The sequence below is a fragment of the Microcebus murinus genome, chromosome 14, assembly GCF_040939455.1.
Source record: "Microcebus murinus isolate Inina chromosome 14, M.murinus_Inina_mat1.0, whole genome shotgun sequence".
Lineage (NCBI taxonomy): Eukaryota > Metazoa > Chordata > Mammalia > Primates > Cheirogaleidae > Microcebus > Microcebus murinus.
The window spans coordinates 55,530,665-55,556,332 of NC_134117.1; the positions used below are offsets into that span (position 1 = coordinate 55,530,665).

Here is a 25,668-nt window from a genome sequence, read left to right on the forward strand (position 1 = left end):
TGTCTATATTCATATTTGCAATTTTTATATTAACACCACCCTTCAGATAACCATGATCATTTTGGCCAAAGTTGTTTTAGATGAGTGTTTATTGAAGCTGGAGTCTTTATTTGCTCGGAATCAGTTCCTCCCAGGTCAGCGAATGACAACTCCAGCACCCACCCAACAGGTCCTCCGGATTTAGTCAACTCAAAAGCAACAGTAACACACCAGGGGTTGGTTTCAGAAGACTCTAGAGCTAGGAATTTCACAGGTGCATAGTGTGAACTCCCCCAGGACTCACAAGCCAGAGGACACTTGCTCCCCCTCATCGAGGTTGGGCGCTAGACTGGCATGTGGGGAGCTGGGGACTGTCACCCCGTAAGTGTGGACATTCCCAGCACAGACTGAGTTTTACCCACACTGGTCACTCTGCCAGGGGCCCTGCCTGAGTTGCCGCAGTTATTGTCTCTGTACCCAGTGAGTTAGATACTGTTGGCAGATAATTTCGTTTTGTTTTGTCTTGCCCTGGGAGCTCACGATCTTTCTGCGAGAATAGTCTGATGAAAGAGACGGCACCAAAGCACGCTCACGTAGGTCCCAGATGTGCTGGGTCGACTGAGCCAGCGTGGATTAGGGCATGACCCTTTTTCCAGACAGGACCACGATGCCTGGATTGTTGCAGGGTTGGGATCGTGGGAGTTTAATGGAGGGAGATGGAGGTCCTGGAAGAGCCCTTGATGGTCAGGACTTCCCATCCGGGGGCATTTGAAGACCTCCTGGGACCCCTTCTGGTGACTACAGGAGCATACACTGGGTTGTCTCCTGGCATCACTGTCCCTGATAGCCTCCTACTAGAAAGACAACAGGCGGAGGAAAGCCAGGTCCTCAGAAACTGGAAATACAAGGACATTTTGATGAATTTCTCTTGGCATTCCCTTCATCCATCTTTTTGTCCCCCTTAGGTCTCTGTTTCCAGCTGAAATTTTCTGAGAGTTCATCTAGGGGGTCTTCTGCCCTGTCTCATCCTTAGCTCCCTTTGAATCCACCGGGCAGCACTGAAGCCTCCTCTTACATCTTCTAGAGACTCATACAATTCACTTTGTGCAACAAAGAGAGTTTCCAACCGACAGAGGAGCTCGCCCTCAGCCTCCAACTGTTTAGTATATTTACAAGTTATGTGACCATCACCATGATCTAATTCCAGAATATTTCCATCACTCAAAAAAGAAACCCCATGCCCACTTGCAGTCACTCCTTCCCACTAGACCCTGGCAATGATTAATCTACTCTCTGCCTCTAAGGATTTGCCTATTCTGCACATTTCCTATAAATGGAATCATACAATATGTTGCCTTCTGTGTATCTCTTGTTTCATTTCGTACAATATTTCCAAGGTTCATCTATGTTGTAGCGTCTGTCTGTGCTTCATTCCTCTTTATGGCTAAATAATACCCACTCTATGGATATGCCACATTTTGTTTATCCATGCACCAATAAACATTTATGTTGTTTCTACCTTTCGGCTATTATTAACAATGCTGCTATAAACGTTCCTATACAGCTTTTTGTTTGAACACATTTGCAATTACTTTGGGTATATACCTAGGAGTGGAATTGCTGGGTCATAAGGTAACTTTACTGTTCACATTTTGAGGAATTGTCAAACCATTTTTCGATGATGTTACAATTTTCACTTCAGTAGCCATGCATGAAGTCTCCAATTTGTTCACCTGCCCTCCAACACTTATTGTCCATCTTTTTGGCTAGAGCCATCCTAGTGGATGTGACATGGTACTTCTTTCTGGCGTGGGTTTGCATTTTTCTGATGGCTAATGACCTTGTGCCACTTTTCATGTGTTTATTGACCATTTGCATATTCTCTTTGAAGAAATATCTACTTAGATCCTTTGCTCATGCTTTAAAATTGGGTTGTCTTTTTTATTGTTGAGTTGTAAGAATTTTTTATGTATTCTGGATTACAGAACCTTTATCAGATGCATGACTTCCAGATATTTTCTCCCATTCTGTGGATTGTCTTTTCACTTTCTTAATTAATTGAAGTGACCTTTGATGCAGAAAAGTTTTTAATTTTGATGAAGTCCAGTTTATCTATTTTGTCTCTCTTTATGCGCTAGGGGTCATATCTAAGAATCCGTCACTGAATCCAAGGTGACGAAGATTTACACTTCTGCATTTAAAAAAGAAATTTTGTCGTTTTAGCTCTTACATGTAAGTCTTCAATCCATTTTGAATTAATTTTTGTGTATGGTGGAAGTCATATACAAAAATGACTTGGTGTCTGACTTCACTATTTTGGATGTAGATATCCAGTTGTCTCAGCACAATTTGTTGAAAAGACTATTCTCTCTGCATCAAATGGCCTTGGTGTCCTTACTGAAATAAATTAAACATAGATGTATGTGCTTATTTCCGGACCTTAAATTCTATTCCATTGATCTATGTCTATTTTATGTTTGTACCTCACTGTTTTGATTACTGAAGCTTTGCAATAACTTTTGAAATTGGGAATTGTGAGTCCTCCAAATTTGTTCTTTCTTTACAAAAGTGTTTTAGTTATTCCTGGTTCCTGCATTTTTAGATTAATTTTATTAATACCATCAGCTTGTCAATTTCTACAAAAATGGCAGTTGGAATTTTTATAGTGATTGCACTAAATCTGTAGATTAATCTAGGAACTTAATAATACCAAGTCTTACATTTGTACCCCTGTAATATGCGAAATAAAAATAACAATAATAATAATAATACCAAGTCTTCCGATCCATGCACATAGGCTATCTATTCATTTATTTAGATCTTCTTTAATTTTATTCAATAATATTTTGTAATCTTTAGTATATAAGTTTTGTTCTTCTTTATTAAATTTATTCCTTAAGTATTTTATTCTTTTCATACTATTGCAAATGGAATATTCTTAATTTCCTTTCTGAATTGTTAATTGCTAGTGCATAGAAATAAAATTGATGTTTATGTTTTGATCTCATATCTTGAAATACTGAAATATTGTTCATTAGCTCTAATAGTTTGGTCAATTTCTTAGTATTCTCTGTATACAAGTACAATGTTGAATGACATTGGCAAAAGCAGACATCCTTGTCTTGTTTGTGATCTTAGAGGGAAAACTAAGTCTTTCATCATTTTGTGTGATATTAGCTGTGGGTTTTTCATAGATGTCCTTTATCAGGTTGGGGAAATTCCCTTCTATTTGTAGTTTATTGAGTGTTTTTTTTTTAAATCATAAAGGAATTTGTTAAATATCTTCTCCACCTATGTTGAACTGATCAAATGCTTTTGATCCTTTATTAAATTGTGCATTACATTGATTTTCAGATACTGAATGAACTTTGCATTTCTTGGGATAAATCCCACTTTTTTGTGGTGTATAATACTTTTTCTATATATAAGGGATTTGTATTATAATTTGTGGAGGATTTTTGTGTCTATATTCATAAAGACACATGGACTTTATGTGTCTACAGACTAATGGTCTGTAGTTTTCTTGTGATATCATTTTATGTATTATCTTTGGTATTAGAGTAATATTGGCCTCAAAGAATGAGTGGGACATTCTTTCTCTTCTTGGAAGAGTTTTAGAAGGATTGGTGTTGGTTATCCTTTAAATGTCCATTTGGTCTGTTATTAATATAATAACTCCAACTTTGTTTTGGTTACTGTTTGTATGAAATATCTTTTTTCATTCTTTTACTTTCAATATATCTGTGTCTTTCAATCTAAAGTGTGTCTTTTGTTGACAGTATGTAGCTTGATCATGTTTTAATCTATTCTGCTAATTTCTATATTTTAATTGGAGAGTTCAATCTATTGACATTTAATGTAATTACTGATAAGGTAGGATTTATGTCTGACATTTTGCTATTTGCTTTCTTTCTTTCTTTCTTTCTTTCTTTCTTTCTTTCTTTCTTTCTTTCTTTCTTTCTTTCTTTTTTTTTTTTTTTGAGACAGAGTCTCACTCTGTTGCCTGGGCTAGAGTGCCATGGCGTCAGCCTAGCTCACAGCAACCTCAAACTCCTGGGCTCAAGCCTCCCAAGTAAGTAGCTGGGACTATAGGCATGTGCCACCATGCTTGGCTAATTTTTTCTATATATTTTTAGTTGTCAAGCTAATTTATTTTCTATTTTGTTTTTAGTAGGGATGGGGTCTGGCTCTTGCTCAGGCTGGTCTCGAATTCCTGTGCTCAAACAATCTGCCCACCCCCGCCTTCTAGAGAGCTAGGATTATAGGCGTGAGCCACTGCGCCCGGGTCTCATTATTTACTTTCTATGTGTGTTGTGGTTTTTGTTTCTCTTGTCCATTACTGAAATTAAAAATAAACCCCAAGAAAAGACTACAGTACAATTAGATCCATATGTGTTAATCTGAAACAATGTCTGAAGTTTGTAAGAGAAAACACTAATTGCAGAGGACTATGATCTTATTTGCGCAAAGTAAAAGAATGTGTGTGTGCTTGTGTGTCTGTGTGTTTCTTAATATATTTCTTTGGAGATAGTTGCTGCCACCTGCCAGTTTCAATACTTCAGGGTAGCAGAATGAAGAAAGCTGTTTCTCTTCCCTCAAAGCCTAATGCATGATATGTTTCCCTAGAGTTGGGATAGATTCAACCCAAAAATGTCCTCTCTGAGACATATTATAGTCAAACTATCAAAAGTCAAAGACAAAGAGAGAATTCTAAAAACAGCAAGAGAAAACCATCATGTCACATATAAAGGAATTCCCATTAGACTAATAGCAGATTTCTTAGCAGGAACTTTACAGGCCAGAAAAGAATGAGATATCTTCAAAGTGCTGAAAGAAAAAAAAAACATGCCAACCAAGAATACTATGTCCAGCAAAACTATCCTTCAGAAACAAAGGAAAAATAAAGTCTTTCCCAGACAAGCAAAGATTGAGGCTGAGGGAATTCATCTCCACTTGACCAGTCTTACAAGAAATGCTTAAGAAAATCCAACATCTGGAAGTGAAAGGATGATAACTACCATCATAAAAACGTGAAAAAGTATAAAACTCACTGGCACAGTAGAGACACAAATAATAGAGAGAAAGGATCTAAATCTTATTATTACAGAAAACCACCAAATCACAAAGATAAACAATAAGAGAGGGAGGAAAAAACAAGAGATATGCAAAATAGCTAGAAAACAATTTAACAGAATAACAGGAATAATCCTCATTTACCAATAATAATCTTGAATGTAACCAGATTAAATTTCCCAATTAAAAGATGTAGACTTGGCCGGGCGCTGTGGCTCACGCCTGTAATCCTAGCTCTTGGGAGGCCGAGGCGGGCGGATTGCTCAAGGTCAGGAGTTCAAAACCAGCCTGAGCAAGAGCGAGACCCCGTCTCTACTATAAATAGAAAGAAATTAATTGGCCAACTAATATATATATAAAAAATTAGCCGGGCATGGTGGCGCATGCCTGTAGTCCCAGCTACCTGGGAGGCTGAGGCAGAAGGATCACTCCAGCCCAGGAGTTTGAGGTTGCTGTGAGCTAGGCTGATGCCACGGCACTCACTCTAGCCTGGGCAACAAAGTGAGACTCTGTCTCAAAAAAAAAAAAAAAAAAAAAAAAAAAAAAAGATGTAGACTGGATGGAAGGATAAAAAAAGACCTAACTGCAGGAAATTTACTTAGCCTATAAAGACTGAAAGTGAAGGAATAGAAAAAGATAATCCATGCAAACAGAAACCAAAAGTAAGCAGGAGCAGCTGTACTTGGATAAAATAGACTTTAAGTCAGTAGTTGTAAAAAGAGATAAAGAAGGTCATATATGATGATAAAGGGATCAATTCAGCAAAAGGATATAACAATTGTAAATATATATGCACCCAACCCTGGAGCACCCAGATATATAAAGCAAATATTATGTATAAAGATAGAGACTAACTCCAACATAGTAATAGTTAGGGACTTCAACATTCTATTCTCCACATTGGACAGATGGTCTAGACAGAACACCAGCAAAGAAACATTAGATTTAAACTGTGCTATTGACCAAAGGGACCTAACATACATTTACAGAGCATTTCAACCAACAGCTGCAGAATATACATTCTTCTCAGCAGCATATAAAGTATTCTCTAGGATAAACCATATGTTAGTCCACACACACACAAAAAAACTGCAACAAATAAAAAAATGAAAATTAGACATCAATAACAAGGGGAATTTTGGAAACTGTACAAATACATTGAAATTAAACAACATGCTTTAGAACAACCAATGACTCAATGAAGTAATTAAGATGGATATTTAAAAATGTCTTGAAACATTTGAAAATAGAAATACAATATACCAAAACCTATAGGATACATAAAAAGCAGTACTGAGAGGGAAATTTATAGCATTAAACACCTCCATCAAAAAAGTAGAAAGATTTCAAATAAACCACCTAATAATGCACCTCCAGGAACTAGAAAAGCAAGAAAAAAATCCAAAATTAGTAGAAAGAAAGAGATAATAAAGATCAGAGCAGACATAGACAAAATGGAGACTTGGGGGAAAAAAGTACAAAAGATAAATGGTATGAAAAGTTGTTTTTTTGAAAAAATAAACAAAATCTACAAACCATTAGCTAGACTAAGAAAAAAGAGAGGAGATCCAAGTAAATAAAATCAGAAATGAAAAGGAGATATTACAACTAACATCACAGAAATACAAAGGGCCATTAGAGACTATTATGAATTATATTCCAGCAAATTTATCCTAGAGAAGATGGATAAATTCCTAGACACACACAGCTTACTAAGATTGAACTAGGAAGATATAGAACAGATCAATAAGGACCAAGATTGACTCTGCAATAAAAAGTCTCCCAAAAAAGAAAAGTTGAGGACAAGATGGCTTCACTGCTGAATTCTACCAAACTTTTCAAGAAGACATAACACCAAGTATTCTCAAACTATTCCAAAAAGTTAAGGGGAAGGAGTTCTTTCAAAGTCATTCCACAAAGCCAGCATTATCCTGATACCAAAACCAGATAAGGACTCAACAACAACAAAAAAAGAAAACTACAAGCCAATATGCCTGATGAACGTAAGTATGAAAATCCTCAACAAAATACCAGCTAACCAGATCCAACAGTACCTCAAAAAGATGATGCACCATGATTAAGTAGTATTTATCCCAGGGATACAAGGATGATTCAACATATGCAGATCAATAAATGTGAAGCATTACATGAACAGAATGAAGGAGAAAACCCATATGAGTTACTCAATAGATGCAGAAAAAGTATTTGACAAAATTCAACATCCCTTCATGATGAAAACTGTCAACAAATTAGGTGCAGGAGGAACATATTCAACACTATTGTGTTGCAGGACCTGCAGTGCGTTTACCTGGCCCTCTGCCCAGGAGCCCCCCGGGCTCGGCTGCAGGCTTCAGAGGTGGGGCTGGGAGGTCTGGGGGCTCAGTGGTGAGCCAGGTTGCACGCAGGGCAGTCGGTTTGCTCCTGCTCAACCTGACCACACTCAGCGGGAGCTGCAGACTCTATCCCTTCTGGAAACAAACCAGGAAGCAAATGGACCCCCATGAGTGCCTGGGTGAGGGCTCTCATCTTCCACCAAGGACTCGTGTTAGGGGCAGGGTGGGTGCCCTCAGCCAGTGGGAGATTTCCCTTCTTACAGACCTCGAGCTTCTCTTTAGCAGGCTCTGTGCTCCCCTCAAGGGTCCTAAGTGTTCCTCCAGCCTGAGTGTGCTGTGGGGAAATGAGCTGTGTACATGAGACGCTGCTTCCTGCCTTCCCTCCCTGGAGTAGGGGCCCTTGCGACAGGGGCCTCTCCAGGGTGGCAGGAAGCCTGGCCGCCCACATCCCTATAAATGGTGCTGTCCACCTTGCCACTCTGACGTGGAGGCAGAGGCCCGCGTAGCCTGGGGGCTCTGTGTGAGGGTGAGTGTGGCCCCATCCCCTGGTCTTCTCCAGCGCCCTGGGGGTCGCAGGCAGTGAGAACCAGCCCGGCAGCCACGGCCCTAACTGCGGCCTGGGCTGGGGAGGAGGGGGCCTCCCCCTGCCCCCTGGGAGGGGTTGCGCAGCATCGTACATGTGGGTGCAGGAAGACAGACTTGCAAATATCCTTATACTGTGTTCCCTGGCCAGGTCCAGTCCCACGGGGGTCAGCAAGGCCTGCGTGGGGAGTGACAGAATAGCCCCCCAAGGAGAAGGGGGAGGGGCTCCCCATGACTGACCACCTTGAGGCTGTGGGTCCTGTCCACGCCTTTTTATTCTCAGGTCCGTGATCCCTTAGAACCTGAAAAGAGGGTCACTGAGAGTAGGAGGGACAGACAGAGTCGTGAGTGACCACATCCCTTCTCCTAACAGCCTGGGGGGGAGGGGACAGCTCAGGGTTGTCTCGAGAGCACAGAAGACTCAGCTGAAGTCAGAGAGGTGGAGCGAGTTCCCGGGCCTCACAGGGAGGCACTAACAGAGAAGAGGCTCCCTTAGAACCCAGGCCCTCTGACCCCCAGAGCCCCTTACTCACCCCTCCTCACCTGCGGGGGCCACACCGCCTCACGCCTGAGCGAGAGGGCATGAGACCTGCTGGATACCAGATGATGCTGGGAATTCTCGTGGGGAGTCTGGGTCTTCCCCGCACTCCCGTCCAGGCCTGCCCTGGCTCTCTGCCCTGCTCCTGGGTCCCGACAAAACACAGAGGGACAGACACTGCAAGTGCTGCAGGTGGGCTGACGGCCTCAACCCTGCAGGAGAAGCGGCAGGAGCCGAGCCATGCTGCTGTGCCCGCTGGCCCTCACCCTCGCCTTGGTGGCCGTTTCCAGCACTGTGAGTGATGTGAAGGATGTTTGTGTCGGAAGCCCCGGTGTCCCCGGCATTCCTGGATCCCACGGCCTGCCGGGCAGAGACGGGAGAGATGGTGTCAAAGGAGACCCTGGACCTCCAGGTATGTGTTGGAGACCCCACGCTCAGCCAAGGGACAGAGATCTATTTTCAGGAGGCCCGTCTGTCCAGGACTCTAGGCTGGGTCCAAGAGTCTGCTGGGCAGGACAGGGTGGGAGTTTCCTGGGGCCCTTAGGTTGGAGCACCCTGAGGAGTCCATCTTCAAAGTGCCCACAGAGCTACAGGTGAGTCAGCCCAGGTGACAATGGAGATCTAGTCTCACTAGCCCCAACCCAGTCTTGGGTGACAGATCCCACACATCCCTGTCTCCTTCTCTCTGCAGGTCCCATGGGCCCCCCTGGAGGAATGCCAGGTCTCCCTGGGCGTGATGGGCTGACCGGAGCCCCTGGTGTCGCTGGAGAGCGTGGAGAAAAGGGGGAGCCTGGCGCCAGGGGCCCTCCAGGTGAGCAGGTCCCCCAGGGCATACGGCTCAATCCAAGTCAGAGAATATGAGGTTGAGGAGAGGAATCAGAGGTGTCTGGGTGGGGTGATCACAATTCAGGGATGGACAAGTACACAAAGTGCTCCGTGCATCATGACTGCGGCTGGGCAGACACCGGGCCAGGTGTGGGAAGAGGCCAGCCCTGTGGCAGGGGCACTTCCTGGGACTGAGGCACCGGGGCCATTCTGAAAGGTGCACAGCGTTTGGTGGATCAGGGATCCAGGCAGATGAGCGATCAGGAGCCCACACGCAGAGGAGAGCTGCACAGCTCTGAGCAGTGACCCAGGTCCATCCGGAGAGCGCAGAGACAACCATATTTGCCCTTGGTGGAGGGTGGGGGCAGGGCCTGGCCAGAAAGCCAGGAATCCCTGCAGAGGGGGACAGACAGCCATGCAGGGGACGTATCCGGAAAGAGGAGCCAGGAGGGACGGAGCAGCTGCAAAGCTGCCTTAAAGGATGGGGGTGTAGGGAGTGTGGAAGCACACTCCAGCCCCGTGGACCCTTTTACCCTGGGGCCTAGGCAGTGGGTATGGACAAATAAAGGACAGAATTCCAGCTTGCAGCTGGCAAAACCCCTGCTCGACAGCCGGTGGGATCTGTGATGGCTTGGCCTTCCTCCGGGGCGGGGTCTCTCCACAGGGCTTCCAGCCTATCTGGATGAGGAGCTCCAAACCACACTCCAGGACCTCAGACATCAAATCCTGCGGTCAGTGGGAGGTAAGGGGACCCCCTGGGGCCTCATGGGGAAGGGGTCTCCCACAAGGGCCCCTCATCCTCAGCACCAGCCTTGGAACTTAGAGACCTAACCGACTAGTATGGGCATGCAGGTGCCAGGGAACGGAATGATGCTTTCCTTTTCTTACATCTTTGAACGGCCCAGAGGAGACCAGCAAATAAGATGATGGGCTCCTGATGTCCTAGGAAAGCAAGTTCCCTGTCCATCTTGCTTTCTATTGAATTCAGGGCGTTGCACCGTTTCTGGCGATAGTAACTGTTAAATGGGTGCTTGAATGGATGAGAGAGCACAGAGGGGAAATTAGAAGCTAGCATTGGAGGAGGCAAGACAGAGAGAAGCAGAGATGGAGAGAGGGAGCGAGCCTGATGGCCAAGAGCCCAAATGAGGGAGATGGACGCAGGGACAGAGGTCAGTGGGCTGAGCCAGACCCTCTGCTCTTAGTCCTCACTTTGCAGGGCACCGTGCTGGCAGTGGGAGAGAAGATCTTCTCCACCAATGGGCAGGCGGTCAATTTTGATGCCATTAGAGAGTCATGTGCCAGAGCAGGCGGCCACATTGCTGTCCCCAGGAGTCCGGAGGAAAACGAGGCCATTGCAAGCATCGTGAAGAAGCACAACACATATGCCTACCTGGGCCTGGCCGAGGGCCCCACCCCTGGGGACTTCCGCTACCTGAACGGGGCCCCTGTCAACTATTCCAACTGGTACCCAGGGGAGCCCAGGGGTCGGGGCAAGGAGAAGTGCGTGGAGATGTACACAGACGGGCAGTGGAATGACAAGAACTGCCTGCAGTACCGACTGGCCATCTGTGAGTTCTGAGAGGCACTTGGGCCCCAGGACAGAGGATCCTGCCTTGCTTCAGCCTCCATCCTGAGGGTCTGCATGGTCTATGAGATGCTATAACTCCTTTCCAACAGAATGTATCTGCAGCTGTTAGAGCGGGAGGCATCCTTAGCCTCTGCATTCCCCAGACGTGCCCTGACTCTTCCCCAATAATCGCTGATCAGCCTCGACACTCTCCTCAGCTCTGCACTCAAGGGAACCACTCCTAACTTTGGCCCTTGGCGTGACATGGAGACCTCCTTCTCCCTCATCCTGTCCAGTTCCGTCATTTACAGCTGGCAGCAGTGAGGTCCCAGGATGGAAGGACCTTCCAAATCACACATGCCTGACTCCCTCTGCAGCCCACCTCCTGCCCAGTCCCCTCCAGAATGAGCAGTCGTGGGCAAGTGCAATGACAAAGATAGGCAGGTTCATGGGGAATTCCAAATGTGGGGAGCTCAGGACACATTCGAGATTATCTGGCACTCTGAGGTCTCTGGGGCATGCCTGGTCAGCTCTCCATGAGGTCAGAGCGCCAGGAGGTGCCCCAGCGTGGTGGTGGCCAACCCAACCCTAGTGAATGACATGTAGGATTCACTTCTCTGAATCTTTGGATGCCAACTCAGCCCCCAGGCGTAAAATCAGCCAGCCTAGGCCTCTAGGGAAGAGCTCTCCACCCCAAACATAACCCAAGTGACTTTCTGCTGCTGGACATATCCGTGCACCGCTTCAGGCCTTGGTAGGACGTTCATACCACTCACCACACCACTGGCTCTGTCTTCTCCTTTCATTAATTCATTCAATCAGATATTCCATTAAGATTAACTGTGTGCCAGGTCTTAGGCTGTCTCTTGGGGTGGACAAGGTACCCTGTGACTCTTGGGGACATGTATTTTCCCTGAGCCTATTTCTTTACCTGCAAAATGAGGATAAAGTGCTGGTCACTGCTACAATTATTACCGTCCCTCCAACTACCAAAATTATTAGCATAACTGTTACTACCAACAGAAACTATTTATTGAGCACATACTATGTACCAAGCACTTTGACAACCACTTCTAACACATCCTATTAAACATTATTTAATCATTACACGATGTCATGGGACCGGTGTTTTTTTCCCCATTTTTTTATATGAGGCTACTGAAGTTTAGAGACGTTAAATGCTTTGAGTATTTACAAAGAGCAAGTGGCACAGGCTGGCTCTATCATCTGCCTGGACCTGAAACTCACGCTCCTAACCACTCCACCCTTGAAATGAACAAAGATGATTTCAGTGTAATAAATCATACATGTGCTAATATTAGAGTCCATTGCTTTTTATTCCAAGAAAAAAAATATCACATTTCTGTGTTTTTTATAAATCAGATTAACTCTGGCTCTCAGGCCCCACCGGCCTGAAGAATGGAAAATTCAACCTGCGGATGTGCTTGCTTTGTTTGGTGGGAGGGGCGACCTGCTGTCCTCCTTCGTATCGCACAGTGGGCCGAGGAGCTGCAGAAAACATTTGGCGGAACATCTGGGCATCAGTGTACATGGCTGGTGTTAAGATAACTCCTGGTCTGAATCCTCATGGTCCATTTGTCGGTGATGATATCACACCTGCTGTCCCCTCCTCAGCCTCGTGGATGTTTTCCACAGCCCAACAGTGGTGGTGGCACTCAGGGCCTTGGTGAAGCACCCCAGTCTCAGGTCTGCACAGAGTGGGACTGTTCCCCACACCCCCAGGGCTGCATAGGAATGGGACCACATCTCTACTCGCTTGAGGAGGCAACCACAGGTGTGCCCCATCTCCAGAAATGCTGCCAATCCTCCCACCTTCACACCTTTGAATGCTCTCCCCATCCGTGGCATTTACTGCTTTTCTTGGGCAAAAGGAAGCTCTGGATCAAAACCCACAGAACCGAATGGGATGAGGGGAACTGTTTCTCATTCTTTCACGAATATTAATTTTTAATCTGATTATCCTGCCACATGTGCTTAGGACCCAAAACACAAATTATTGAGCCTTCCTCCCAACTTCCCCCCAAAACAAGGAGAAACATACACACGTGTTCCTTGACTTACCATGGGGATGTGTCCCAATAAACACATAGTAAGTTGAAAATATCATAAATTGAAAATGCATTTAATGCAGCTAACCTCCTAAACATTATAGCTTAATCTAGCCTACCTTAAACGTGCTCAGAACACTTACATTAGCCTACATTTGGGCAAGATCATCTAACACAAAGCCTATTTTATAATAAAGTGTTGAATATCTTGTGTAATTCATTGAATACTGTAGTGACGGTGAATGAATTATTGTATGGGCACTTGAAGTGCAGTTTTCACTGAATGAGTATCACTTTACAATCATCGTAAAGTCGAAAAATTTTAAGTTAAATCATCATAAGTCAGGGACACTCTGCATTCCCTACTTTAATACATGAATAGTTTAAGCTTCTGAAAATTGATGTTTTCTCATCTCTCTCTCTCTCTCTCTCTCTCTCTCTCTCTCTTTTTTTTTTTGGAAATGGTCTCATTCTGTCTCCCAGGCTGGAGTACAGTACCATGATCATAGCTCACTGTTCCCTTGAGTTTCTGGGCTCAATTGATCCTCCCATCTTAGCTTCCCAAGCAACTGGAGCTATAGGCATGAGCTACCACGCCCAACTAATGTTTAAATTTTTTGTAAAGATGAGGTCTCGCTATGTTGCCCCCACTGGCCTCAAGCCATCCTCCTGCCTCAGCCTCCCAAAGTGCTGGGATTATAGGCATGAGCCACTGTACCTGGCCCCATTTCTTGGTATGTTTATTTTTACTAACTTTATGGTTTTATTGGCTATTGTCACTATATTTTTTTTTATTTCAGCATATTACAAGGGGTACAAATGTTTAGGTTACATATATTGTCTTTGGCCCACCTTAGTCAGAGCTTCAAGTGTGTCCATCCCCCAGATGGTGTGCACTGCACCCATTAGGTGAGAATATACTCATCCCTTCTTCCCTCCACCACCTGCCTGACACCCAGTGAATATTACTACTAAATGTGCACATAAGTGTTGATCAGTTAATACCAATTTGCTGGTGAGTACATGCGGTGCTTGTTTTACCATTCTTGGGATACTTCACTTAGTAGAATGGGTTCCAACTCTATTCAAGATAATACGAGAGGTGCTAGATAACCATTGTTTTTTGTGGCTGAGTAGAACTCCATGGTGTACATATATCACATTTTATTAATTTACTCATGTCTTGATGGGCACTTGGGTTGTTTCCAAATATTTGCAATTGTGAATTGTGCTGCTATAAACATTCAAGTGCAGGTGTCTTTTTTACAGAATGTCTTGCTTTCCTTTGGGTAGATGCCCAGTAATGGGATTCCTGGATCAAATGGTAGTTCTACTTTTAGCTCATTGAGGTATCTCCATATTGCTTTCCACGGAGTGCCAGGCACTCTACTTGTACTAATTCATGTAATCCTCATTAACCCTAATCTATAAATGCCTTTATTCTCCCAAATTTACAAATAAGAATATTGAGACTCATAGAGATCAAAGTGATTTGCCAGAGATCATGCAGCCAATTCAGGAAGTCAGATTCCAGAGACTGTACTATCAACCGTGGATGTCCTACTGAACTTTAACAGCGAATTCTTATATTGTATTTTGCATCTGTACTTATAAATTCATATAAAGTGTCTGAGTTCCCTTCTTTTGTTCTGTCCTTATCCATTCTGATTTACATGTTTAGTTAATCATTCTAATTACTATTTTGGATACAAGCCATTCATATGATGGAGAAATTATCTCTTTTCTGAAGATTAAATAAAATTCACCTTAAAACCTTTTTTTAATGGGGGGATGGTTAATAATTTCCATTTTATGATTAATGATATATCAGTCATTTTAGCACTTCTTAGGCCCACATAAGTACTTCTGAATATTTTTCTAATATTATCTATTTTATCTAGTTTTCAAATATATTGCTACAACGTCAACTGTGCATAACGTAACTTTATAATGTCCATACCGTCTATATTATCGTAATATTCCCTTTCCCTTCCTGATTTATTTATTTCCTATACCTTTTCTACTAATCGTCGATTTTGTTCAGTCAGCTAACACAACACTAAATCTCCATCTCAGGTGTCTACAACAAACATTTTCATTTCTTGCTCTGGCACTTCCAGTTTGCTGAGCTTTGGCTGGTCTTGGCTGAGCTGGGCTGGACTCCGCTCTGGTTGGCTGGACTGTAGGCTTTCCGATGGGTTAATATCATTTAATTATCCTGATATTAGTCACTACCGGGGACCCATTCTTCCCACGATTGGGAAAGAAACACAAAGGCCACGTGAAACCTGTAAGCGCGTTGAAAGCTGTTGCTCCCTCTGTATCTGCCCCCGTCACGTGGCCCAGCCGAACACCAAAGGGCCTAGAGTGTTTACTCCACATACTCCAGTGGGGGCCTCTGGAAAGTACCATGGCCAAGGGCGTGGATAGCTAACTTTCGAACAAGGAGGAAGCAAACAATTGGAAATAATCCAAACGACCGTAGTCATAGTTCCCAAATTTGTGTGTTTTGCAAAGAACTAGTTTTTGATTTTATTATTAGCTCTAAAGTTACTTCCTTAGTTTATTTAATTTTTATTTATTCCTTAGTTATACCTTCCTTTTAAATGGATATCGATTTATCAGTCATATAGAGCCTACGGTGTCTGGAGGACTATTTCTGAGACTCGTTTCTGTCAACTCTCACTCTGCTTGTTTCCTGCTATGTTTGGTGATTGTCACAAGGTGAACTCGGATTCCCCTGATCTCCATCTGAGAAAATCCTGCGGTGCCTGGGTTACGGCTAAGGTTCTGCATTGTTTTCATGTCTCCATGAGGCACCACGTTGTGACGCACTGGAACATTCTAAACAATTTTTCATCTTGGCTTAAGTGGCAAAATTCAATAATAATAATAGTAGTAGTAGTAGCATAAACTCAACCCCCAGATCTGTGAAAGGATAGATCTACGGGTAGATGTCCTTAAAGGGAGAGTCTTTTTCCCCACCAGAATCAAAGCTTTCTTGTTCCTTTGCTCACAGGTGTCTGTCCCTTCCACCTGTCCCCTCGCCCCTCCGCCCACCAAACCACAGTTTCTCCAAGTCTGTAGCACATGTAGGGTCCTGGTTTTATGTAAATTTCTCAGTTTCGAATTCCCACCTTTCTGGGAGGTCTGCTTATGTCCTGTGTGAATTGAATGTCCCTTGTCCTCTGGCCCTGTGGGCCCTTCAGAGCTGTGTCCATGGCACCAGGAAACAAGCTCTGAGAGGGATCTTCATTACAGTGGGGTAATGTTGGTGCCTGTTGGTGCCTGGCAGGCTCCCTGTGACGGGAGTGAGCAGGGCTGCAGAGCAGGACATGATGACATGAGTGTGCAGGGCTGATGACCCTTGAGAAGCCAAAATGCCAGTCACAAGACAGAGTCAAAGGGAAGCGGCCCAGCCCCATGCCCCACCAGGGAAAAAGCAAACCTCTCGAGTTGTTGAGATAAAGACTGAGTGTGAGTTTGGGGAAAGGCAGGCATCAAAGGTCACACCAGGGACTTGGGCCACTTGATCAGGCTCTGGCGATAAGAACTGGACACTCCTGGAAGCCCAGGCCTGGAGGAGCCACAGACTGGTCTGGCGTCTGTTCAAGGTCTCTGCTCTTCTCCTCACTCTGTCACCAGATCCCACCCATGTGCACAGCCCAGGGGTGCACCCTGGGGGCAAGGAGGTCTTGAATACAGCTGTCACTCTAGGAAAGTAAAATCACCGGTAAAGTGGGCACAGAGGTTAGCCCCGGCCAGCGAGATGTCAAGAGGCTGGCTTTGAGGACGCGGTGCTGGAGGATCCATTTGTTCTATAGGTCTCTACCGAGCATCAGCTGTTTCCGGGCACTCTTCTCTAGGTGTGGGAACAAGACCCTGTTCTCATGACGTTCTTGTTCCACCGGGGTGGGGTGGCAAATCATTACGCAACCAAATAAACAAAGCAATTTCACATAGAGATAAATAATATGCAGAACATCAGAACAGAGGAGTATAACTCAGTGACAGACTGGCTACTTAAATGGTTAGGAAAACCCTTCCTCCAGAGATCATATTTAAGCTGAAATCCGAATGGCAACAAATAACTATACAAAGACAGAAATGTCAGGGCAGAGAGAGCAACTGGTACAAACGCCCACATTCAGCTTTGAATGTAAGTTATAAATACTCCTCCCCCTTGCGCCTAGCCCTGTGACATGCCCAAAGAAGACATTTGACAAATGCTCTGAATGAGAAAGGAGGAATGAGCTGACACAGTGTTGTAGGACTTTCCTAAACGAAGCACAAACAGAACTAGTTGGAACAACTGATACAAAGGTGTGTGTGTGTGTGTGTGTGTGTGTATGCACGTGGGTGTTTGCCCTGTGGAATGTCTATGCGTGTTTTTTCTGAAATAAGTATCTAGAGAAAGCTATCCTGAGAACCTGAGATTTTAGAGGCTCAGAGGTGCTAAGCCATAGAGAGGATACCTGGGAAGGGGCAGGCAAAGGAGGGCGATTAGGGCATTGCAGGAGACAGCTACCTGGTGCTGTGCTGGAGGTCACACCAGCAGCCCTGGAGAGCTTCCCAGTACACGGCAGCTCTAAGGGTGGTTGTTTATTAATCTGGGGTTGAAGGCCAGTCCAGTGCTGTCCCTGGCCACCAGGCTAACTGGGCCTGACCTCGCCGAGGCATCTGCCAGCTCCCCAGCCACTGCTTCCAAGCTCTGCAGAAGCCCTAGTAAGTCATTTCTGGAGGAGAGAGGTTGGGTTCTGGGCAGGGCTGACCTCTTGACTTGATTCTGGTGAGTTCCAGGCATGGGCTTTAATAGGGTCGTCAGGCCCACCTGGGGCCTCTGTCTCTATGAGACCTGGGGCATCTGTGTCCTTCCTGGATCCACTTGACCATCAGCAAACTAAAGGGTGGTCTTTTCCAAGGAGAAAAATAGAAGTGGGCGTGTGTGCCAGCAACAGGTACAAGCTCTGAACGTGGCCTCCAGCACCATCGGGGGAGGTTTAAAAAAAGGCAAAAAAGAGAGAAAGAGGAAAAGTGGAGGATATGATCTTGGAAGTTTCCTTCCACCTGGGCAGCTGTCAATGAGTCCTAGAGGAAGGGAAGGGTTGAGGGAGCTGCCAGCCTGGGCAGATGTGGCAGTTACACAGCAAGGCCCGGGGACACTGGGGTGAGAGGCTGGAGCGGAGCAGAGGCAGAGCCTCATGGGGGCCGGGCTGCCAGGGTGTCCTGGAGGAGGGGTCAGCTGGGCACAGGCTGCAGGGGGCATCTGACAGCTGGGTGGGGGCCTACAGCTGGTGGAGCTGGGAGGCATCTGGCAGCACACGAGGATAATACCAGGAGAGGGGGCACGAGCTGGCTCCCTGCCAGGCGCAGGGTGAGCAGACATTTCACAAGCCTGAGTCCTGCCTGGCAGAAATGGCCTCTCAATAGAAAATCTCAAACCAAAGGAAGTCTCATCTGGACAGGATCAATAAACAGAGAAGGCTCCACTTGGAGGGTCAGAGGCCTGCCTTCGGGCACTCTGGGTCCTGAGTGCCCAGCAAACGCCTGTCACAAAATAGAGACTTAATACAAATCCCTAGAGGTAGCTGGGGAAACGGCTGCAGTTCTGAGGATGTCTGGGGCCCCAGTGTGGAAAACAGGGATCTTTACATGAAACGAGAGTGTGGATATCATAAACCAGGTCAGGCCAAGAAATAGACCTTGTGGGACCTCAGGTTATCTGCTGCAATCTGAGTCTAGTCCCAGGGCCCATAGGAAAGGGAAAAAAAGGGAAACTGAGGCGCCCTTGATCCTTAATAAAAGGAGTTGAGAAATCCAGGCTTACACAGGCAGCGGGCTGCTTGCCTGTGTGCTAGGCCACCAGAAACAGGGCTAGTTTGTAATTTTCAGGGTAGGGGGTCCCTGACCATGAAGCCCTGTGCTGACAGGTACTCTGGGACCCCAGGGAGAATGGGCCCCTATTATTCTTGTACCCACCTTCATTTTAGCACGGATCTAAGGCTAATGTTTTCTTTTTTACTTGTCTGTCTCCCTAGTAGCCTGGGAGTAACTCAGAGCCAAGGGCCGTGACATCCCCTCTGTGTCTGCTGTCCCGGGCACAGGGCCCAGCACACCACAGCTGCTGGCAAATGTTGACTAAGCAAGAGGAGATGGAATTATTCTCCTTGCCTTTCTCCACTCCCAGGTAAGGACCATGCTCCTGTTTCCCTCACTCCTGGTCCTCCTTCTGCGGGCGGTGCTAACATCCTGCTCAGACGCAAAAACCTGCGAGGATGCCCAGAAGTCCTGCTCGCTGATCACTTGCGGCGTCCCCGTCACCAACGGCACCCCGGGCAGAGACGGGCGAGACGGACCCAAGGGAGAAAAGGGAGAGCCAGGTACAGGACACGCTGCTCTGTCTTCCCACATCTTTACCTCCAGCAGGAGACGGTTCCATAGGAGGCTTCCAGCACGGAGACCTGGGGAGGTCACCTTTCAGTATGACGGATGCTGGCCCACTCAGAATAGCCCCTGTACAATGTCACTGCCTCCAAAGCTAAAAATGCTCTCTGACTCCCCAGCAGCCCCCATTTCCACCCAGGAATTGGTGACGTGTGGTTGTCCCTGCAGAGGGGGTGTCCTGCCTGCCTCGGGAGCTGGCCCCCAGGACAGGCCTTCCCCTGGGCTGCTGGAAATGCTTTCTTCTTGGGTCACCACTAGCTCTCTGGCTGTTTCCTGGGGTCGATGTGAATTGAGTACTGAGCTTTTAGAAAAAGAAAATGAGTGACAGCCATGGGTCATGTTTCCCTTTTCTTCCAACAGGCCAAGGGCTCAGAGGTTTGCAGGGCCCTCCTGGGAAGATGGGGCCTCTGGGACAGAGAGGAACAACGGGGCCTCCAGGACCAAAAGGCTTAAAAGGAGACCGTGGAGATAATTCGAGTAAGGGGCACACCTCGGCATGGTCTTGCCTGAGGGGATCCAGGGCCCTGGGGACTGGAGGGCCAGGAGGGAGGTCCCCTTTCTGCTGCCTCCCCGGAAGATGCTAACTCTGCTTCCCGGCCCAGCGCCCTCCACCCTCTCTGCCCTAGCTGCGGCCCGAGGGGTTTCCCATGGGTGCCCAGCACAGACTTCCCAACCCTGCAGGGCCACCCCCTCGCCAGCCCTCTGCAGCAGACGGGCCCTGGCTTTTCTTCAGCTGACCCTGCCCAGTGTTGGCTCCAGTCTGCAAGGGAAGAAACAGGGCCTTTCGGGTATTGGGTTTTTGTCTATTGTCATGAAAGTGGCGTGAAAATGGTCAATGGGGAACATCTTAGCAACTTAGTTCAGCATAAAATAGAGCAATTTCAGTAAGAACAGCAACAACAAAAAAACGACAATCCCCTTATTAACGTTTGTCTATCAGTCGGCCAAAATAACAAAAATATTAAAAAGTTTATCTGGTCTGAGAAGCGAAAAAACATTACAAAGAAAATTTTTCAAAAGAGAGAGAAATAATTTTTTCTTATAAATTATTATAACTGCAATATTTAAGCAGTATGTGAAGACAAGATCTAGAACTGTAGTTGTCAAGGGATATGAAGGTATGTTTGCAGAGGCAGGAATATAGGGTTTTTAAATCCTTTTATTTCCTTTTGCTTTCTGATTTTTCTGTAATAAGCATACTTTTTAGTAAACCAATTTTTTTTTTAATTTTTATCTTTTGCAAAATGCTCTGCTTTCCGATTTAAGGTCTTCTCCGTTAATTTCCTTCTCCCTGTTGCCCTGCAGTTGCCGAGGCTAAGCTGGCCAGCTTAGAGAGAGAAGTGAGCAGCCTGAGAGCAGAACTGGACCACATCAAGAAGCGTAAGCTGCTTCTCTGTCCCCAACGTGTGCTAGCCTCTCCCTTCTTTCTTCCGAGTGCTCCAGGTTCCTGGGAGGGTGGAAGAGAACTAACATCCCCTACACTCATCACACCTGCCAGGGCCTGTGCTGGGCGGGCACATGGTTTCCTTCGATCCTCTCTCCAACCCCAGTTGCGGTTATCATCTTAGTTTATTACACCAGTTTTATTCGTGGGGGCAGGAAGTGCAGGTAACGCAGTCTACATCACACCGCAGGGGAAGGACGGAATGGAGGTCTCTCGTCTCCAGAGTCTTTGCTTCTTCCTCTAGACCTCCTACTCACAGGTGGCTGTCCCTGCCTCCTCACCTTGGTGCCCAAGCCTGGCTGTGAGGCCCAAGCATGTCCCCCGTCTCCACCTGTGCTGGCGTAGTTTCTAACAGATGTTTTCCCCAAGGGTGGCGTATCCCCGGAGAGCACAGGCTGTCTGCCGGGGGCTGTTTCCCACCGCTGGCTCTGCGACTGAGGCTGTCACCTCCCTAGGCTCTGGCCTCCGGTGGGTGGGCATGGGCTGTTTTGCAGAGTTCAGAGTTCCCAGACAAGGGCGTTTCTGGCTACTGTCCTGGGCGGGCCCCAAACGCACTCAGCCGCACCCGCGCTTTGTGATTTCAGTGCAGGCCTTCTCCTTGGGCAAAAAGCACGGTAAGAAGCTCTACGTGACCAACGGGGAAAAGATGCCTTTTTCCCAAGCGAAGGCTGTGTGTGCTGAGCTCCGGGCCACCGTGGCTGCCCCCAGGAATGCTGAGGAGAATAAGGCCATCCAGGATGTGGCCAAAGACACTGCCTTCCTGGGCATCACAGATGAGGCCACCGAAGGCCAGTTCGTGTACGTGACGGGAGAGAGGCTGACCTACAGCAACTGGAAGAAGGATGAGCCCAATGACTTCGGCTCAGGGGAGGACTGTGTGATTCTCCTCAAGGACGGGATCTGGAACGACATCTCCTGCAAGTCCTCCTTCCTGGCCGTCTGCGAGTTCCCTGCCTGAAGAGGCGCGGGCTCGGCCCCTCCCTGGCTCCCTGCTGGACTCTCTGCCGCTGTGAAAGAGAATTCGGTGCTGGTTTTCCCCGCCTCGTGTTGAGTCCTTCCTTCGTGGGGTTGGGAAGAAAATGAAGGGGATATATTTGATTGTGGGGTGACGAGGTGAGGAGAGGCTGGCCGTGGGGTACAAGGGCTCTGGTCCAGCCCAGGGCAAAGGACACCCTCCCCTCTTCCAGGAGCGCAGCCCTAAGCCCGAGTCCGCTGTGGAGAGGGCCACGTCTAACCTCTCCTTTTACGGTTAGAGAACACTGCAGGCCCCCAGAGGGACCCAGGAAGGGCCACCCCCATGTCAGAGTAGGCAGTAAATCTCAGCCACTGAGAAACCTAATTCCTTTTCTCCAAAAATTGCCATTACTTGATGCCAGACTCTCACCCTGAGCTCCTGCCCACGGCCAGCCCAGCCTCTATAGGACACAGGTGTTGTTTCTAGTTGTCCCTGAGCTGCCCCACACGCCCTGTCACTGCCTGACTGTAATACCTGGCAATATCCTACTAGATAACGGTTATTGGTCCTGGGAATCCCCTCCCCCTGCCCAGGTAGCTGTGCCCCGCCCCCACATCAGTCGCTAGGGTGACCTCGAGGGCAAAGAGCAGCCTTACCTTCCTGCATGATTTTAGGGGACTGGTTCCATGTTGTGGCGAATGTCAGGGGCATGCGAGGAAGCAAATGGCCCTGCAGAGTGAGTCCTTCTCCACGGGCCTCCTGCGTCTCATCCCTGCTGCTACCCAGCACCCTGCCTCCGCTGTGACATCCTCATCCCGCTGTAGGTCATGGGCACGTTATGAGTACAGACAAGAAGAAAACCTCCCCCAAAATGAGCTTCACACCCTATAGGTCAAATTATCACCCTATAGGTCAAATTATAAGGCCTCAGACAGTCAGCAAGTGAAATGTCCCTTCCGAGCAGGGTTCTGGCACGGTCTCAGCCCAGAGCTCTGCTCACGGCCATGCATGTTTTTCAGCCGTCTCAGGGGGAGTGGATCTGCGACTACACAGCAGCAAACCAGGGGACGAGGGCAAATCCCGCTCCAGCTGTGTGACATTCATGCAGTGAGCTTGGAACGCATTTTGTGAATGGGCCAAGTGCCACTTTAACTTAGTGAAAAGCTGTGGTTAATCTTGGTTTTCTGTTTTATTTCTTTTTGTATCTGAACCAGCAGGAAAAGCATCTCATAGTTAATAAGTGCTCGATGAATATTTGTTGAATGGGTACGTTGAAAAATTACAAGTGGGCTGGGCATGGTGGCTCACACCTATAATCCTAGCACTGGGGGAAGCCCAGGCGGGAGGATAGCTTGAGGTCAGAATTTCGAGACCAGCCTGAGCAACATAGCAAGACCCCACCACTACAAAAAATATAAAAATTAGCTGGACAGAGTGGCGCATGCCTGTAGTCCCAGCTACTCAGAGGCTGAGGCAGGAGGGTGCTTGAGCCAAAGCCTCTCATGCCACTGCTCTCATGCCTGGGCAACAAAGCGAGACCTTATCTCAAAAAAACAAAAAAAAATCAAAATTGCAAGTGGACAGATGGGTTGGGTCCTGGGAAACGAGTGCCAGGCGGAGCCTCCTCCCCAACGCGCTCCTTCTGCAGGACTGTCAGGACAGGGCTGGGATGTGCTGAAGACGCTGGGGCCCATGAGGTGAGGGTGGCTGGACCTGTGTCCTTGGCCTCTAGTGCACCTAGACTGTCACATCATTGAATGTTCAATCCTTCGAGGCTCTTCTTCAAGCTCAGCACTTGGGGGCAGGGAGAAGAGTATTTTTGCAATTAGGAGCAGTGCAGTTCGCTACTTCCAACTCAACTCAGACTGCTTGCCAAGGGAGTAGGAAACTGCTTAAAATTTCGAAGCACATATGAAGCCTGGGTTATAGCAAATAGAAAAAGGAAAGGCCAGAAACTTTTTAGAAGGGAGGAAGATACACATAGAGGGTGACCCAGAACAAGAGAATTCCTGTAACCAAGCACAACCGTGACACCTGAACTCTCTCACGGCCGAGACAAAAATGAGAAAACAAACGGATAACTATTATATAATTCTTTCCATTTTATGATAAGAGGGTTGTCATGGTCAATGCTGAGAAGAATGGGCCCTTTTTCACACTGTGTGCAGGACAGTAAAATTGTAGAAGATACAGTAACCGCGCTCCACATAGATGGTTTCCTGGCATGTAGCAAGAGTCCCCACCGGAAAATGCAATAAAAACCTGCAGGGCAAGCTCCGATTCCTCCACTGCCTTTCAGGCTGCTTCTGTTAGTTCCTTCCATGGTTCTCTCTCTTTCCTAAATCCCTCAATCATTAGAGCCTCACGTTCCTGCTGTCACAGCTTTCCTACACTGCCACCTGAGACCTGTCCTCCTTCCCCCCAACCCCACTCCAGTACTTTGAAGCTCCTGGCTGATTCTCTCCTCTCTCGGCCACCTTGCAGGGCAGGAGGCTTCTCTGTGGGCTCCCGGGTAGGTGGGGCTTGTTCTCTCCCCATGCGCCCCTGGCCATCTCTCGAGAGCTCCTCTCTCTAAGCGGATCCCTTGCCACCGTCTTCCCTCGGTCCAGAGACAGACTACCTCCCCGTGTTCATTTCCCAATGGTGCCAGCAAGCAGTGGGCTCCCCGTGCAAGTTCGCATGGGAGAAGGTGGAGCTAATTTGAAGATACAGGATTCTCCTGAGGGTCTGAAGACAGATAGAAACTGCAGTTCATCCAGGCCTCCCAAGACCTGGAACAAGAGGGAAATTATGGATTCAAGGTGACCCTCCAAACACTCAGTCTCTCTCTCCCTCTCTCTCTTTCTGAAGGGCTGAGAGCAGGCGATTTCCTTTCCTAAGGGGCATGTAATGATCGCCGTCTCTTGCAAGGTGACATAATGAAGACAGGCATTTTAAGGACAGACCTTATGGGCCACAGGCAGCATATTCCCCTTGAGACTTGAGGAATGGGGACAAGTGTGAGCAACCTCTTGGGCCCTGTTGTTGGTCCTAATGGAAAAGGTATCTCTGCCATTCATGCCCCAGGCTGGTTTTTAGACCAGGGACCTGGCAGGCATTTCTGAGCGCAGTCTCCCTTTGCTGCCTCTTGCACGGAGTAGGCACCTGAAGGTCAAAGCATTCCAGGAAAGGAAGCTGCTGTTCAGAACTCCGTGCAGGCTGGGCTCAGGCCCAGGGGGAGAAGAAGGGCTGGGTCTCTGTGCACCATGTCGGGGCTGGAGAAGAGACGGTTTGGTGGGTGGGAGGCTCAGATTTGGGGAATAGGAGATTGCGGTTTGAGGTTAGCTCCCTGACTAATGTACTGAGTGGCACGTCAGCTTCCTGGGCCTCAGTTTCCCTGTCTGTAAATTGCTCTCCAAAGACTTCTCTCTTCTAAAGCTGGATGACTCAATGGTCACACATGGATCCAGACTGCAGGGCCCAATTCAGGCGCTAAGCCGCAGGATCTGAGAACTGTTTTCAGTTTTAGTTGCCTGGCAATTCTGTCCAAACTAATTATGGGTTAAACACTTATCAGCTATTACTGAAGTCTATGGAAAGCCAGTCTGGGTAAGTTAGAATGGCAAGTATTCTTTGCCCTTGAGATGGGGACTTTGGATTTAAGTTGTGCCTGCCTATAAGTCAATGTTCTTCTGCCAAAGAATAGACATAGCCAATGTGATCCTGATTTGCTTCCTGTGTCAGAATGAAAACAGCTACCAAAGCTTGTGGCGGTCAAGGCTCCGGCTCCTTTCTGTTTTGGTCTGGATCCTGGAATTGTAGGTCCTTGTTGCTGCGGGACAATCTTTCTTTGGAGCCCTATAGCTCTGCCGCTATCACT

The 25,668-nt window shown here is 47.1% G+C and overlaps 2 protein-coding genes across 4 annotated transcripts; both read left to right on the plus strand.

Annotated features, from left to right (window-relative positions):
* Positions 1-7,808: 7,808 nt before the first annotated feature.
* Positions 7,809-12,213, plus strand: LOC105870139 (pulmonary surfactant-associated protein A). Its single transcript, XM_012762497.3, has 5 exons — positions 7,809-7,911; positions 8,724-8,917; positions 9,197-9,316; positions 9,995-10,072; positions 10,533-12,213. The coding sequence occupies exons 2-5, from the start codon at positions 8,746-8,748 to the stop codon at positions 10,907-10,909; spliced, it is 747 nt and encodes a 248-aa protein (XP_012617951.1). The 5' UTR covers positions 7,809-7,911; positions 8,724-8,745; the 3' UTR covers positions 10,910-12,213.
* Positions 12,214-17,564: 5,351 nt separating this feature from the next.
* Positions 17,565-21,890, plus strand: LOC105870138 (mannose-binding protein A-like). 3 transcript variants are annotated; one of them, XM_012762493.3, is made up of 5 exons: positions 17,565-17,691; positions 19,154-19,346; positions 19,771-19,887; positions 20,716-20,790; positions 21,439-21,890. In XM_012762493.3, exons 2-5 carry the CDS (start codon positions 19,163-19,165, stop codon positions 21,810-21,812), a joined length of 750 nt encoding a protein of 249 aa, XP_012617947.2. In that variant the 5' UTR covers positions 17,565-17,691; positions 19,154-19,162; the 3' UTR covers positions 21,813-21,890. The 3 variants fall into 3 exon arrangements, with proteins under 3 accessions (XP_012617947.2, XP_012617948.2, XP_012617949.2); XM_012762494.3 differs by having other exon boundaries at positions 17,681-17,755; XM_012762495.3 differs by lacking the exon at positions 17,565-17,691 and adding an exon at positions 17,849-17,924.
* The last annotated feature ends 3,778 nt before the right edge of the window (positions 21,891-25,668 follow it).